Raw genomic sequence first — 13,973 nt, forward strand, 5'->3', positions numbered from 1 at the left:
GGGAAGAAAAAGAAAAAATATCATGTCCACCACCCCTAGAAAGATGGGGAGGGGAGGCTCAGGGCAGTGCAAAGGGAACAGCGACTAAAGCCATTTCTCGACATAGACATCTCGAGCTATTTTTATTCGCTTGGAGGCACACAATAAGATAGATTGGGGGGTGCGGAGAGAGATAAGCAGCAAGAGAGACTTCAATAAGTATTGCTCAGGCTATTCACTCTCACGTTTCCGACTATTTCTGCCTAAAATAGCCCCGAAGTCCAAGCACATCCTTCCCTGGCTGTTCTCTATTGAACCGTAAACCCATTGATAAACATAAATGCCCCGAGGGACCAGCCTGGAGGGAGACCGCTGCTGCTCCGCTCCGCCGGGAGAGCCCCGCCGGGGCTGCCCGAGCAGAGCCGCGGGGTTCCATATGCAGCCGACCGGTTCTGGAAGCGGAAAGGCGGAAAGCACCGGGCGGGGAAGGGCTGAAGGGAGCGGGGAACCCGTCACTCCGCAGTGCCAAGCAGGGACCAGAGCAGCCCCGGGATGGGGGATGACTCCTGGCAGGGCACCCAGCCTCCCTCCGGCCGGTCTGCAGCGGCCATGCCCTTAGCTCCCTCCTGCGCCCGGTCGCCCCGAAGCCCCTGGGCGGGCGGGCAGGACCGCACAAAAGCTGCTGCCTTCGAGGAACAGGGTGGCCGTCGCCATTTTAACCTGCTCCGAATAGGCCCATAGGACGGAGGCAGCGGGTGATCTTCCGCCGCGCAGGAAGGACACCGGGGAGGGCAGGGGTTCATCTGCACACCCGGGGCAGGTCACCCAGCCTTCCTGCTGGCTGCTCGGACACCGGCCCCGCGGCCCAGCGCACTGCTCCCAAACAAGGCAAAGAAAACACACCATTTTCTCTTCCAGGTGGGACAACGAGGTAGTGACACATTGCTTGGGATCAATCGATTCTGCACCTAGGAACGGAGTCCTGGTCATCACTCCCAGTGCAGTCCCTTAAGCATAGCTCCACCTATTCCTATCAAAAGATCCCTCAGCTTTAGCTAACACTTTATTAGAATGGATCGTTTTCTAGGTTAAGTATTAAGCCATGCATTCAATATGAACCACAGTGTCTCAGAACGAACAACAGATAATAAATTTCCATCGGTTTCTTAAGGCAACAGATTTGAGAAAATGTGATCTAGTGTGAAGGTGATTTTCTGGCAAGAACGGTCTAGACAGGCCAGCTTTCCTATAGAGAAGAGCGCAGAAAACAGCCTGGAAAGAGGAGCTGTTCTGCATTATTGTTTTTCCTCCAAAAGCACCTTTTAACGTAGCATCCCACTCGGCATCAGCCTTCCCAGTGCCGCTCCGTGCAGCGTCCCTTACCCGGCGAGGCCGATGCCGTGACACGCAGCCGGCAGGAGCTCCGCTGCCGGTGCTCGGCTAGGGGGTCCCAGCCAGCGGCTCGCCCAGAGTAGGGCAGAGGATGCTGAGGAACCCTGCTCCCGCCAGCTCTCATCGTCCGTCCCCTCCACGCCTGCGCCCTGCCCCACGCAGCCCCCTCCCACCCGCTCTCCTCCCACCGTCCCCCGCCTACAGGTCCGCGCCCCTGCCCTGCTGGGGACCGCCGGGCTCGGAAACCCTTGTTCTCTGTCACTGACACGCATGTTGACGTTGTTCTGATATTCTCCACATTTGGGACCCTCCTCGTCACTTCCCCGTTCCCGCAGAACACGAGCCGCCATCCCTTAGTGCTGCGGGGAAACACCGTCCAGCCGGACTCGCCCTCTGGCAGGGCTTTCGGCTGGTGCCGGAGAGGAACCTATAAAACTTGCATTGTGAAACTTCCAGTCTCCGAAAGGTTTTCAAGGCTTTTCTCCACTACCCATCACAGCTCTCCCGGAGGAAGGTGTCCCTTCCGCTCCAGCTGTCACTTCCAAAGTCACAATTACCTCTTCCTTTTTGGGTAGGAAGTCGTGCTCTTCTAGCTGAGAATTTACACCTTAAAAAGCAAATTAATCCGTTCTGGCCGGTCCAATCACTCCCACTTGCTGAGCAGCACCCCCTTCCCCCTGCCCTCCAGCGCCCGGCTTTAGCCCCACGAAAGGCACCTGTCCTAAGGGGCGACACGAAGCAACTTTACCCCCAGAACCAAGACCAAGGGGCTCTGAGGCTGCTCTCAAGTCACCTTTTAATCAAGGTTTCAGTTAGTCACTCACGGTAAACAGCCGCTCATCTCATCAGGGCTATATAGGGGGGCAGACAAAGATTTTAACACCTTAAGTTATTTTGTCCCCGGAAACTGAAGTCTCTAAGCTCTACTGAAAGGCACCCTCAGCACCGTGCGTTTGTATTGCTGAGGAAATGCAGCACAACATAAACGTGTTTTGCTTGCAGCTTTATAGAAAATTGCCTCCAGCTCGCAGTAATCATCTCCACACCCGCATCCAGCGAAGGAAGAGGTAATGCATTCAAAAGTATAATATTTGCAAGAGAGACAGCCAGATAGTGCTCCCCTGGGTGCAATTTCAGGAGAAGCCTCGCATTCTGCACTTTCCGATGTCTATTTTAGCCGCACAGGCTTAATGTTATAACAGCCCCTTTTTTTGGTGCTGGAGTCACAAGCACACACAACACAATCCTGGTATAAATGCTGCTGGGCACGAATCACGAGTCTTTTCATTTTGAACAAGCGGACATGATACGAGTGGAGTTGCCCGGTGATTGAACAAGTGTCTATGCAATTATTTTATCACACCACACTCCGTGTGCCCATCGAAGTCAGTCACCGAGTTAGATCGGTTTGTAGTAGGATGGGAACTGCTGGAGGTGCGCTAAGGCGTGTTCCCTCACAGTGCCAGCAGCGGGACAGGGCTAGAAACCCTCTCACAAGCTCTACAGCAACACAGTTAAAGCCTCCACAAGCACGGAGACCTCTACACGTCCTAGATGAGGGACAAGCACTGAGGGCATCCGGGAGTGCCCATGAGCCCCTCGGCTCCCTCTCCCGGGCAGGTACGGGCGCGCTGCTGTGTTTTCTCGGCACAAGGAGGCACCGCTCTCCTGTAATTCCCCAACCCAGAGCTCCTGTTTGCAGCCTTTCGGGCTCTTGAGCTACTGGGCTTTAAACTTCCCATCTGGCCAGAGGAAGTCGGATGGAGACAGCGGAGGAACCGAGAAGGGACCCCCCCACCCCTCCGCCGGCGCACCGGGCACAGGGGGGCGGCGCTGCCCAGCGTAGCCCCGTTCCCGGGGTTCAGCCCTGCGGCAAAGCACCACCGCGCCCAGCCAGCGACAAGCTCCCCCACGGGTGCCGTGTCGCGCAGCGCCCGTCCTCCCCAGGGCTCCTGCCAGGAGCCGCGCTCTACCCACTGTCGGAGGCTCCGGTGATAAGCTGACAGCGACGCCGACACACGGGGCTGCGAACATGAGGTAGGACCTCCCCGCTCCCCTCCACGCCCCGCTGCGGCAGGCGAGGCTGAATAAAGAGATGACGACCGTCCCCGGTGGAGAGGAGAGACGTGGGAGGAACGAGGGGAGGGGGCAGAATACGGTGAGGACAGTTTCGGCTACGGGAAAGGGGGTTTAGGAGGAAGCCTTCTGCTGTCACCCGCGATCGCCGTTAACAAGAGACTGGCTAGTGGTACCCGGGATCGCAGAAAGCGCTTGTTCGAGATCATCTTTCCCCTGGACATAAGGAATATCGGCAGGCAGCTGATGCTGAGTAAGCGAAGTTGTAATGCCGGGCGGATGTGCAGAAAAATCTATGTCCACCTGGCGAATTAACCAAATCCTCAGCAATGACTGCGCTGGCAGGGAGGGGACCTGGATCCGCCAGCCCGTGGTGCCCACTGAGGACGGCTGGCGCGGCGCGACGTGGGCGACCCATGCAGCCAGCGGGAGCTGCATCCCCGCAGGATAGCGGGGAGAAGCCGACGGGTGCAGCCACCCAGCTGCAGACCGACCACTGTCTCGGCAAGGGGTGGCAGCTCGGCTTTCATCCTAACGCCAAAGAGAGTCCACGGCGGATGGCACAGGATCCACTTCAGGAAACAGCAGAGGAAAGTCGGGCTAGTTACATCGGTGACAAAATGTGTTCATGTAAGTATTACCATGGCGTACAACGTGTCTTACACGGGCGAGAGACAGATCGTTTCATTTTAGCTTTTGCGCTCGAGATCCCGCAAAACACAACGGGATCGTTGGAGATGACAGGAATACAAAAGAACTCCCCATTTAAAAGATCCTCTTGTCTTTCCTCCCCCACTGAGCAGAAACGGGTATTTAATTTTAGGATGCAGTTAATTACCTTTAATGTCAACTGTAAGCAAACAGACTTCAGCCTTGGCCGCACTTCATCGATCCTACAGAAAGATAGTGAACAGAAATGCCTACAGCATCGCTTTATAGCCTACGCTAATGTTTTAAACCTCCCCTTCAAATAACGGAGCAGTACATGACTTGGCAGAGCGCACTTACGCGAGACGCGGCCGCACAGGAGGTCTTACAGCAGTTGATCGCCTTAGCAGTGTAACGCGGGGGAAGCGGATGTTATTTGTTTCCCCCCGAAGAGTATAAATTTGCAGGTGATCAAAGCTACGCTGCTGAAACCTTGCTGTGCTGCCAAAGGCGCCCGATTCCCCGGGAGCGGCAGGCGGAGGAGCAGCGCTCACTAGCGGCCGCCCGCCCGCCCGCTGCCCCGCAACTCTCCGGGCTCTGAGACGGAGATGAGGAGCAAGACGCGCCCGTCCCTTCCTCCTCACAGCGTACCTGCTCGCATCCACGCTACTCAATTTTGTTTTTTACACAGAGCATCTAAAGGGCCGTTTCGCAGGCAGGAAAGAGCGGTCGCCTGGATTTAAGCGAGGAGGAAACCAACCCGAGTGATGAGGGCTCTCTGTGAGGCACATGCAAAGCCAGGGAGTAGCGGGAAGGCAGTTGCAGTCAGCCCGACCCTTCCAGCCGCCAGTGGCCGGCCAGGCAGAGAAGGGGCCAAAAAGGCATCAGCAGAAGAAAAACAACAACATCGGGTGCCTATTTTGTTGTATATTTTACTGTGGTTTGAGTTATACCACATTCATTCCCAAATGCTTCCATTTTCAGCTCAGCACACACCTCCACTACTCATCAGTACTCTCAGAAAATAAAACTTAGGTGAATGAATATATGACCACCATGAAGATAAAGCAAAGAGCCTTAGCTGCAAGTCCAAACTCAATGGTCTCCAGCCATGCAGAGCCAGCAGCTCCACACTATTTTTATAGGGTTAAAAAAACAAGAGCATAGAGAAACTAATTAGCTAGCTTTATAGCATCCATACATTCTGATTAATTAGTAATGTGTTTCATGAGGGTTTGGTACCCTTGAGATATCACACAGCTTCTAACACTTGTAACCATAATGAAGCAGGATACCATTTTCCCCAGGGATTGAAGACTTGTATCCCTCATAAAACAGCAGCTTGAATCAACATCAGAGCTGTCATAGGAGGATTCCACTGTGAACTTTATGCTAATTCAGAATTAGTACAATACCAAATATAGTAAAAGGCTTTTATAATCAGTTTAATTTGCTGAAATTTAAAGAAAAAAACTACATTGAACTGTGTAACTGCTGGAGTCTACTTTGAAGGTGCTCACTATATTCCCTCCTTGTCCCATGCACACCCAAAGTAATTCAGTACTATACTCAAACGAATTGGTTGACCATCTCCCAATCAATTCCCACACATCATTGAAAGTGTTGCAAGCTGATTAAGCAAACAGATTAGAAGGAGGTAACCCTTCCACTCAGTCTTTTACAGAGTAAAAATAAGTTACTAGGTATAAACACTCAAGGTCCTGAAGTTTTCATAAACATGGGAGCACTGAGATATTTGGAATGTTGGTGGGAGGAGAGGAGAAAGTATAAAATATTTATTCCTCTAAGTATTTAAAATAACTTTAGGACCCTAAAGTTTATTGCAGTTTGTAACTTTAAGACAAAATAAACGCTATATAATCTAAGGTAAGTTTGAATTGCCTTGTGGTTCCAATGCAAGGCCAAGTTGGTAAGGCTGAACATTCCTTCTTGAGGAAGCAAACCACCCCCTGTGTTTCCTACCCTGCAGAACAGAACTAAGGAGACTACAGGAAAAAGGCACTTCATTAGCTCTGAGTATTTCTGTTTAAGGGTAACTTTTTTGTTTGTTTGTTTCCTTAAAAAGCTTAATGACAACTGCAAACACAGGTGTTCCTGAAAGGCAGCTGATGACGCAGTCAGGTGTGTTTGCAGACATACACACTTGCCCCCAGAATCAATACGTCTAAGGAACTCTGTCATTTCACATTGAGCTAAATATATGTATGTGTAAAATGCAGTGTTTGACAGTTTTTTTCAAAGCAAAGAGTTTAAAGTAAGTAGATTGTCTTTAGTATCTATTCCCACTGAGAACAACTATAAATAAGGATCCCTCTAATTCTTTTCCCAGAAGCCTTTATAGTTTATTAAAGGAAGAGTAATAATATTGGTGCACCTTTTCAAAGAGTGCTTGTGGTAGTACTGAGCAAGAGGTTGGAAAGCACCTGTCAGTTATTTGAAATAATTATTTTCTGCTAGCATGATAAACCAAAATAAATAGTTTTCATTTAGCCTAGAAGTGTATAGAGGACTTTGACAAGAGGTATTACAAAATTTTATCACCTTGAAATAAAGGGAAAGAAAGAAGCAAAACAGTGTTCCCAACTTTCAGATCTACATTTTTCAGTATTTTATGTTTTATCCATTTTAGGCAGATAAGTCATACGGAAAACAAACAACAACATAAAAACTGGGATTCTCCAAGTCTCAAGTCCTCAGCTGTGGGGAGAGGACTGAAAAGTTGATTTGCAAACAAAATAAATAAAATCATCTGAATCAGTCTCTGAAATCTCAGTACTTCAGTTTAAAACATAAAATACATCATTAAACAGATACTAATGCAAGTATCATAAGTCTAGAAGTTATAAAGAAAGGAAAGCACATTCACACAAGCCATCATTTTTCACTGCTATAAGCTTTTGCACTTCCTACATTAACTTATGACTCACATAGTCTGCATTTAGCATGCTATAAGTACCAATAGTTATTTTAGTACTATATTAGACCTTTCCAAAGTGAGATGTACTTTAACTGACCTTGAAGAGTCCTTCAGTACTACTTTTATAGAGATAAAAATTGGGGAAAAAAAAAAAAATCTACTGTGACACATGCACAAGTGAAATATTAAAGCCAAGTGACTTTTACACTTTGGTCAGAAAAGTGAAGGACACTCAGGCCACAGGAATGTTGTTGAATATGTCTCTAAATAAAGCATTCACAGATACATGTGTGTGGGGAAGCTTGGTTCTTTAGGAACAGGAGGTACAAATATTTTAAAAACTGAGATCATATTAGAAAATAAGCAATAAGAACTACAAATCAGTTCTTTCTCAGCCTCACCAAATCAATTTGGTTCAAAACCAGAAAAGAAAGAGGAAGGTCCAGTGACATCCCATTCAAGCATAATAGATAAGACTCTCCCCCTTTGCTAGGGACAGAAACATCCAGGCCAAGATAAACATTAAGTGGGGACAGCACCTGGCACACAGACAGGGATAAGCTGCACAGCTCTACCCCTTCTTACCCAACTCAGTATTCCACAGGTGCACAAATACTAAGCCCATACAGTTTAGGCATAAAACATTTAGCTTTTCTTCACAGAGATCTCATCGCCAAATTTATTTATTCCTTCTGCCAACTGCTACCACTCTTTTTGTGTTTACTCGTATACCAACTTCAAAAAAAAGCCCTCCTTTTTAATAAAGGAAAGATCAGCTTGTTTATACAGATGGTTTGGTTTGTTTTTAAATAGTTACTCTTTATAGCTATAACTTCAATACCAATTAGTCAGGAATATCAGTGAGCCTGAAACATTCACCACACAAAAATTCACTTCTAATACAAACCAGCAAGAGCTAGTCTACTTACTCTCCAAAATGTCTGTAATCCTTAAATAACCACATGCAACTAAAATCAACAGAAAAACAGTCTTACCTTTTTCTTCAAAGAAAAATAATCAAGTACACAAAACAACTGTTACAGAGGTCCCTTGTTCCACTGGTGTGAAGGATCTTCACTAGTAGTAAACCCTTAAATAAAACCTGACACCAGCCTGTACAGCACAACTGCACAAGGCATCGCAGGGTAGGAAGCACACAGCAGCAGGTATATTTATAATGCTTTGCTGCAACTGCCTGTTGTAACTTCTCAAGACACCCCTCTCTCGTACTACAGCACGTGACTGGTGCTGTAAAAGCAGTAAATTAGTTTCCTGCTTCTTTAACTGATTGACTAATTAAGACCATAATCAGTAAACTATTTACACATGGAGACAAGAACATCTGAATTTTCTGACCTTTCACACTCGTTTTGTGAGCTTTTCTGTTTAAAGCAAATAGAAAATGTATGATACTTTGAATTTTTATCAGTATTTTCAGCAACACTGTGTAACAAGTTCATTCAAGAATTAGGTTTATTTCCTCTTTTTGCAGCAGGAGAGGAACACAGAAATTAATAACTTGTTCAATAAAGATTCCTTGCTAGCACTCCAGAGCATACCATTCTGTCAAACCATTGTCTAAGGTTCTTTTTTCTCTTCTTCTAGATTCATACAAAAAACCACCACAAGTATTTGCCCCACTATTTACTCATCTGGATTTTCATACTGATCTTGCAGAGTGACACACAAGTACAACATAAGTCAAATTCAACTGTTCTTTCACACCATATGGAATTTTATAAAATTCTAATATTAATTAAACAAACAGTAGCTTTCTGCAACAGTTCATAGAACAGAGTAGTCTTACCTTTTGACAATTAGCAGTATCATCATTACCAGAAAATCTGAACTTCTTGTAGAAAGTGAATAAATTCAGAGTTTCTCTTCTTATTCCAACACACCAAATATTTTCAATTCTTCCAACACAGCACATAATGAAACTCATAGAGGACATTGGAAGCAATTTTCAAAAGGCTGTATAGCTGACTTCAAGCCATTCAAAAGACATCATATTTGATAAACTATTTTTCCCTATCTAGATTTACTCAGTTTCCTTATTAATAATATCCTCTCACTAAGAAGTAGATATCAGCTTCTGAATTTTAATTATAACTGGAAAAAGATTTCAAAATACAAAGTTTTATTTTATTGTACTTGGAACTACAGAAATTTATTACTTCAGTTTTTTCATTTCCTTCAAATTCAAGAAAAAGAAGTAAAACAAATGACAACAAAACCTAACAGATGTTTCAACTAGTTTCACCAATTAAGCTTGAAAATTCAGAAAGAATTTTGCTAAATAAATTTCAATGGCTGAACCTGGCAGACGCCATTCCCCACAGAAGTGCTGCATTCCTAGAATGAACTAATGCCCTTCAGTAACACAGAAAGTCAGTCACTTAGGCAAGGCAGGACTTATAAGAGACCAAGGATTAGCATCTCCGAACATTGGAGTAAGCTGAAGCATTTTGGATCGTCTGTCAATTCAGAGCTCATCATGTTTTGCAGGGTCCACACCGGGTTTGATGAAGACTCCCTCCATTGCTTTCCAATAGTTGTGATGATTAGCAGTAGGCATACCATGAACTTCCCGCTGGCCTCTAATGGGGTGGCCATACTGTTCCCCGGTTATTGAAAGGAACACCTCAGTCCCCACGTGCTTGAAGCGCACTGCGTCCTCCCGCTCCCAGTAAGTCCCACTGCATTGCACAATCCATATATCGAGGTCATCTCCTTCTCCATCATCACCAAAGGCACTTACTTCCTGTTAGAGACACAAACTTCCTGAAGTGAAAATGTAAGCAAACACCTCCAAATACACACAAAAATATCAGCCAAAGTCAGCAGAGTTTAAAGGCAAGGAGAAGAAAGAAAAAGCATTGTTGCACTGCTTTGCCAACAGTTATCAAATCCAGAAGCAGTAACTTTCCACCACTACAATCTGAACAAAGTGCCAAACTCCAACACGTAATCCAAGCAAAAAGTGCCCACAGACCCCAATACACACTACAAATGAAATGAAAGAAGACTTGAGCACAGAGATCAGAACAAACCTTCTGAGAAAAAATTCAAAAGAAACAACGCTAATGCTGATGCAGATTTTCTCCGCTCAAGAAAGTTTGTAACTCTAGGCATTAGTTTTGTAGTATGACCATCTAAACATTTCAGAACAGTCTTCCCAGTAGCAATGGTGCAGAATTTAAAAAAAGAAAAAAGCAGCAGCAGATTTGTTAAAACTACTGTGAAACACCAATACGGGCAGATATTAAATTTTACCTCTGTCAAGAACTGAAACACATTATCCCAAGGTGCAAAAAAGCATATACTTTAACTCTGAATATGCATAGACATACTGTTTCTGGCAGCTGGTAACCTGATTCTTCAAGAACATGAGGAACTGAAACACTATCGTGACTAGCATGCACTATTTATACAAAAGCTTAAGATTTAAAACAACTTACCTGGTTATTGGAGAGTGGTGATGGGAAGTGATGAGTATGTAAATTTTTTCCTGTGTTAACATGAGTGAGTCGTATGGCTTGCCCACATTTCACTGGTGTCCCGCGCTGGCAGCTGCCATCACTCCTCCCTCGAATCCGCCAGTAACTGTTTGCATCATCTGAAGCTTCAACTCCTGTCACTGACTGTTGTCCGCTTCCTGTTTGAATAGAATTAAATGGAAAGAGACTTAACCCACTTCCCCAGTTCAAAAAGTTCTGAAAGAACTAAAGAAATTTGCTTTGATGTTCTCATGCCTTCATATTGGAAAGACGCTTAAGCCTCACAGCCCACTTACTTATTGCAATGGAAATGCAGGTACCAAATAACCTTTCAGATTCAATAAATTAAACATGTTAGTACGATGCAAACCGTCAAAGTTCACGGTGAACACATGAGAAGAAAATCTGATCCATGACAGATACTGTTAACACCATCCCACCCTTCTCAGAAATACTACCAAGTTCTTTGCGTCCCCAAACAAACCATCACCCTTGCTGTCGGAAAAGATGTTGGGAAGGGGCTCCTAAGGCCCTAGATACAGAACAGGGGTCACCTCAAGGATGAGAGGAAATCATCCCTGTCACATCCCCGCTCCAGGAGCTGCAGGACACAGCTGCCATGTCCTCCTGTGCCCCAGGCCTCCGCACCCTCCTCTACCTACCCAGCTGCCAGGTCTCCAGTGTACCCCACGACCCCATCCCTGGCTTGCTAGTCCCTCCGCATCAGGGACAAGAACCCCCGGGCACCTCCTCCTTCCCCACCACCTCCCGCTGCCGGCCCCCCACCGTTTCTCTGCCATCCCGCCAGCTCCTTGCTCCCCTCATCGCCTGTCCCCCGCCGCTACTTCCCCCACACAGCCCCTTCTCTGCCTCCCCTCACAGCCTGTCTCCCGCCATTTTCCCGCTTCTCTCACTGCCTGTCCCCTCAGCGCTTCCCAGCTCCTGCCATTTTTCAGCCCCACTCAGAACTCCCCGCCCGCCATTTCTCAGCCCCCGGCCTCTCAGCGCGGCGCCCCCGGCCCGGCCCGGCCCTGCTCACCGGAGCCGTACTTGACCTCGTGCGAGTGGAGCCGCACGTTGTGGCGGGTGTTGAGCAGCTTCAGCACCGAGCCGCAGGTAACAGCGCCCGGCGCCGGTTCCCTGCCGTGGCACTGCCCGCGCAGCAGCGCCAGGAGCAGGAGCGGGAACAGGCGGCAGCCGTCCCGCATCGCGCCGCAACCCGGCCGGCACCGCCGCCCTCAGCGGAAGCCGCTTCCGCACACCCTCCGTGGGCCCAGCCAATCATCCCGCGCCAGCGCCTCGGCCGGCCAATCCCCGCCCGTCCTCTGCTGGGCCTCGCTCATGCATTGGGTCACCATTTAATGACCTCACCACCAGGAGCCCTCCAGCAGGAGGAGCTCATTGGGCAGAGGGAAAAAAGTGACCAATCAGAGCAAGCGGCGTGGCCGCGAAGGAGGATCGCGGTGCGTTTACCTCAGCGACGCCGCGGGCGGATCCGCGGGCTGGGCTCGCGCACCCCCCAGTGTCTCCGCACCCAAGGCCGGTGCATCGCTACTCCCGGGCGCCCCAGCGGGGCAGCACTGACGGGAATCCTTCTGCTTCTCTCACTGGGAGTTTGCTTTTGCAGAGAACTGGTTTATGTCGCGGGCCGGGTTGGTTGCTATAGCCCTCTTGTCTAATGTGTAGTCTGTGCCACTGGAAAAATAGCAGCCGCGTCACTGACTGATTATTAAGGGCCTTGGGAGGAAACGCTCTAAGTAGGACTGGTCGATGAACTATAATCAGAGCCAGGGAGGAAAAAAATATCTTCACATTGGGTGTGCTGTCAGACATAAACCAGCTCTAAGGTTACTAGCCCAGGTACGGGTCAGGTAATGGTCTAGATACAGCCTTGGGGAGCCAGAATTGGCACAAATGGGTCAATCAGCCTGTGCTGTTGCGTTCAGGCCACTTCTAGCTCAGAGCTGGCAGGTGACACATTCAGGTCCCACCCTCCCTGTAGTTCTGGCTCTTACAGTTGTGTAAATATATACCCGTTTGGGGGACTTACAGGCAAATGGTAGTGAGCTGTCTTGCATGGTAATACACCACTGGTTCAGGAATTTCTGGATTACGTTAGAGCTTCTGATGATGGGCCATAAATACTGTACAAAGAAGGACTAACAATGCTTGCTGTATCATTAAGCTGTAGTGATCACCTGTTGCTTTTGGATCTGGAAGTTTGCCTGCTGTGATCCAGTCTCTTTTCAGTTCTTCTAACAAAAAGATATTAAGCTCCATTCTGTATAAAAGCTGTATAAACTATCATACATACTGTCCTTCATTGCACGGTTTTGCAGATTGAATAAATCTCCCCCCTCAAAAAAAATCCTTTATCAATAGGAAGCAACCACGGACAAAGGACACATAGTCCATTAGCTTTTGCCTCTTGAAACTACCCATGGGATTGGCCCATATATCACATCACAGTCAGTCTGGCGTAACACTCCCAGGAATACAGAGTAATTTAACAGAGCAAAAGGTTTTGAACTTCTTAGCAGCAAGGAAACAGGCAGAAGGGCACATGCCTTGGGATGTGTTTGTAACAATAGTGTTCTGTCTGTGCAACAGCAAAGAACTGCAACACTGCACTTGCACTTTCTATTATAGGATGATTTAGAAAGCATGTTAGTCTTGCTGGGTAGCAGAAACATCGTAAAATGCTCAGCCCACTCTCTCACCCATCAGCAGTACTGGATTTGCCAGGCTTTTTACTACCCATGTGGTATCACTCAACTGAATGGTTCGTTTTCTTTATGCTGGCTTTGGCCCATTTTATATACCTATACCTACATCTAGGAAAAATCTCTGACTTAAACATCAGGCTTGCATTTAAAACAAGTCTGAGTACTAAACTCAGTCACATGCACACTCATGTACACACGCAGACTCAGTGTGTTTTTCTGAGTGCTAAAAACTCATTTTCTAGTGCTGGAAGAGTAAATGTTTGCTCATAGAAAAGCAAAAGATCACTCCTTGATATACAAATGCCATATTTCTGTGTCATTCTAAGAAGCCTTGCTGTTCTAAGAAAGACAACAGTTCACGTTTGCTGCTGTTGTTATAAATGGGGCAAAACCAGATGTCTGTGGTTGCCATTTTAGCCGTGGAAAATCAATCATATGGGGCTTTAGCTGGCACCTGTCTGTCTTTCTGGGAGGTCGCTCAGTCTTGGTGCATTTAGTACCATTTACATGGTGCTCCCTACAATGCTTTTCAGTCCTACTTTAGAAATATAATTGGGTTAGAACGGTTGCCAACAAAGAACCCCATCAATGCCAAACACCCATGGCAATTAACAGCCACCTCATTGCTACAGGGCCCACTATTGTTTCTAGTATACTGCTGTAAGCTACAGGTAAAATTGTCTCAGAAATGACGTGACAGTGCACATTGGTAAT

General features: G+C 47.2%; 1 protein-coding gene and 1 long non-coding RNA gene across 2 annotated transcripts; one reads left to right on the forward strand and one right to left on the reverse strand.

The window, feature by feature from the left end:
* The first annotated feature begins 2,462 nt into the window (after positions 1–2,462).
* On the forward strand, positions 2,463–6,870 carry LOC135575618 (uncharacterized). The gene is made up of 2 exons (XR_010466719.1): positions 2,463–4,077; positions 6,746–6,870. It is a non-coding gene; the product is annotated as an uncharacterized LOC135575618 (long non-coding RNA).
* A 1,618-nt stretch (positions 6,871–8,488) lies between these two features.
* On the reverse strand, positions 8,489–11,823 carry SDF2L1 (stromal cell derived factor 2 like 1). Its single transcript, XM_005515172.4, has 3 exons — positions 11,573–11,823; positions 10,495–10,691; positions 8,489–9,797 (listed from the first exon to the last, which is right to left on the reverse strand). The coding sequence occupies exons 1-3, from the start codon at positions 11,739–11,741 to the stop codon at positions 9,519–9,521; spliced, it is 645 nt and encodes a 214-aa protein (XP_005515229.2). The 5' UTR covers positions 11,742–11,823; the 3' UTR covers positions 8,489–9,518.
* Between the last annotated feature and the right edge of the window lie 2,150 nt (positions 11,824–13,973).

This window comes from Columba livia, chromosome 17, assembly GCF_036013475.1.
Source record: "Columba livia isolate bColLiv1 breed racing homer chromosome 17, bColLiv1.pat.W.v2, whole genome shotgun sequence".
NCBI lineage: Eukaryota > Metazoa > Chordata > Aves > Columbiformes > Columbidae > Columba > Columba livia.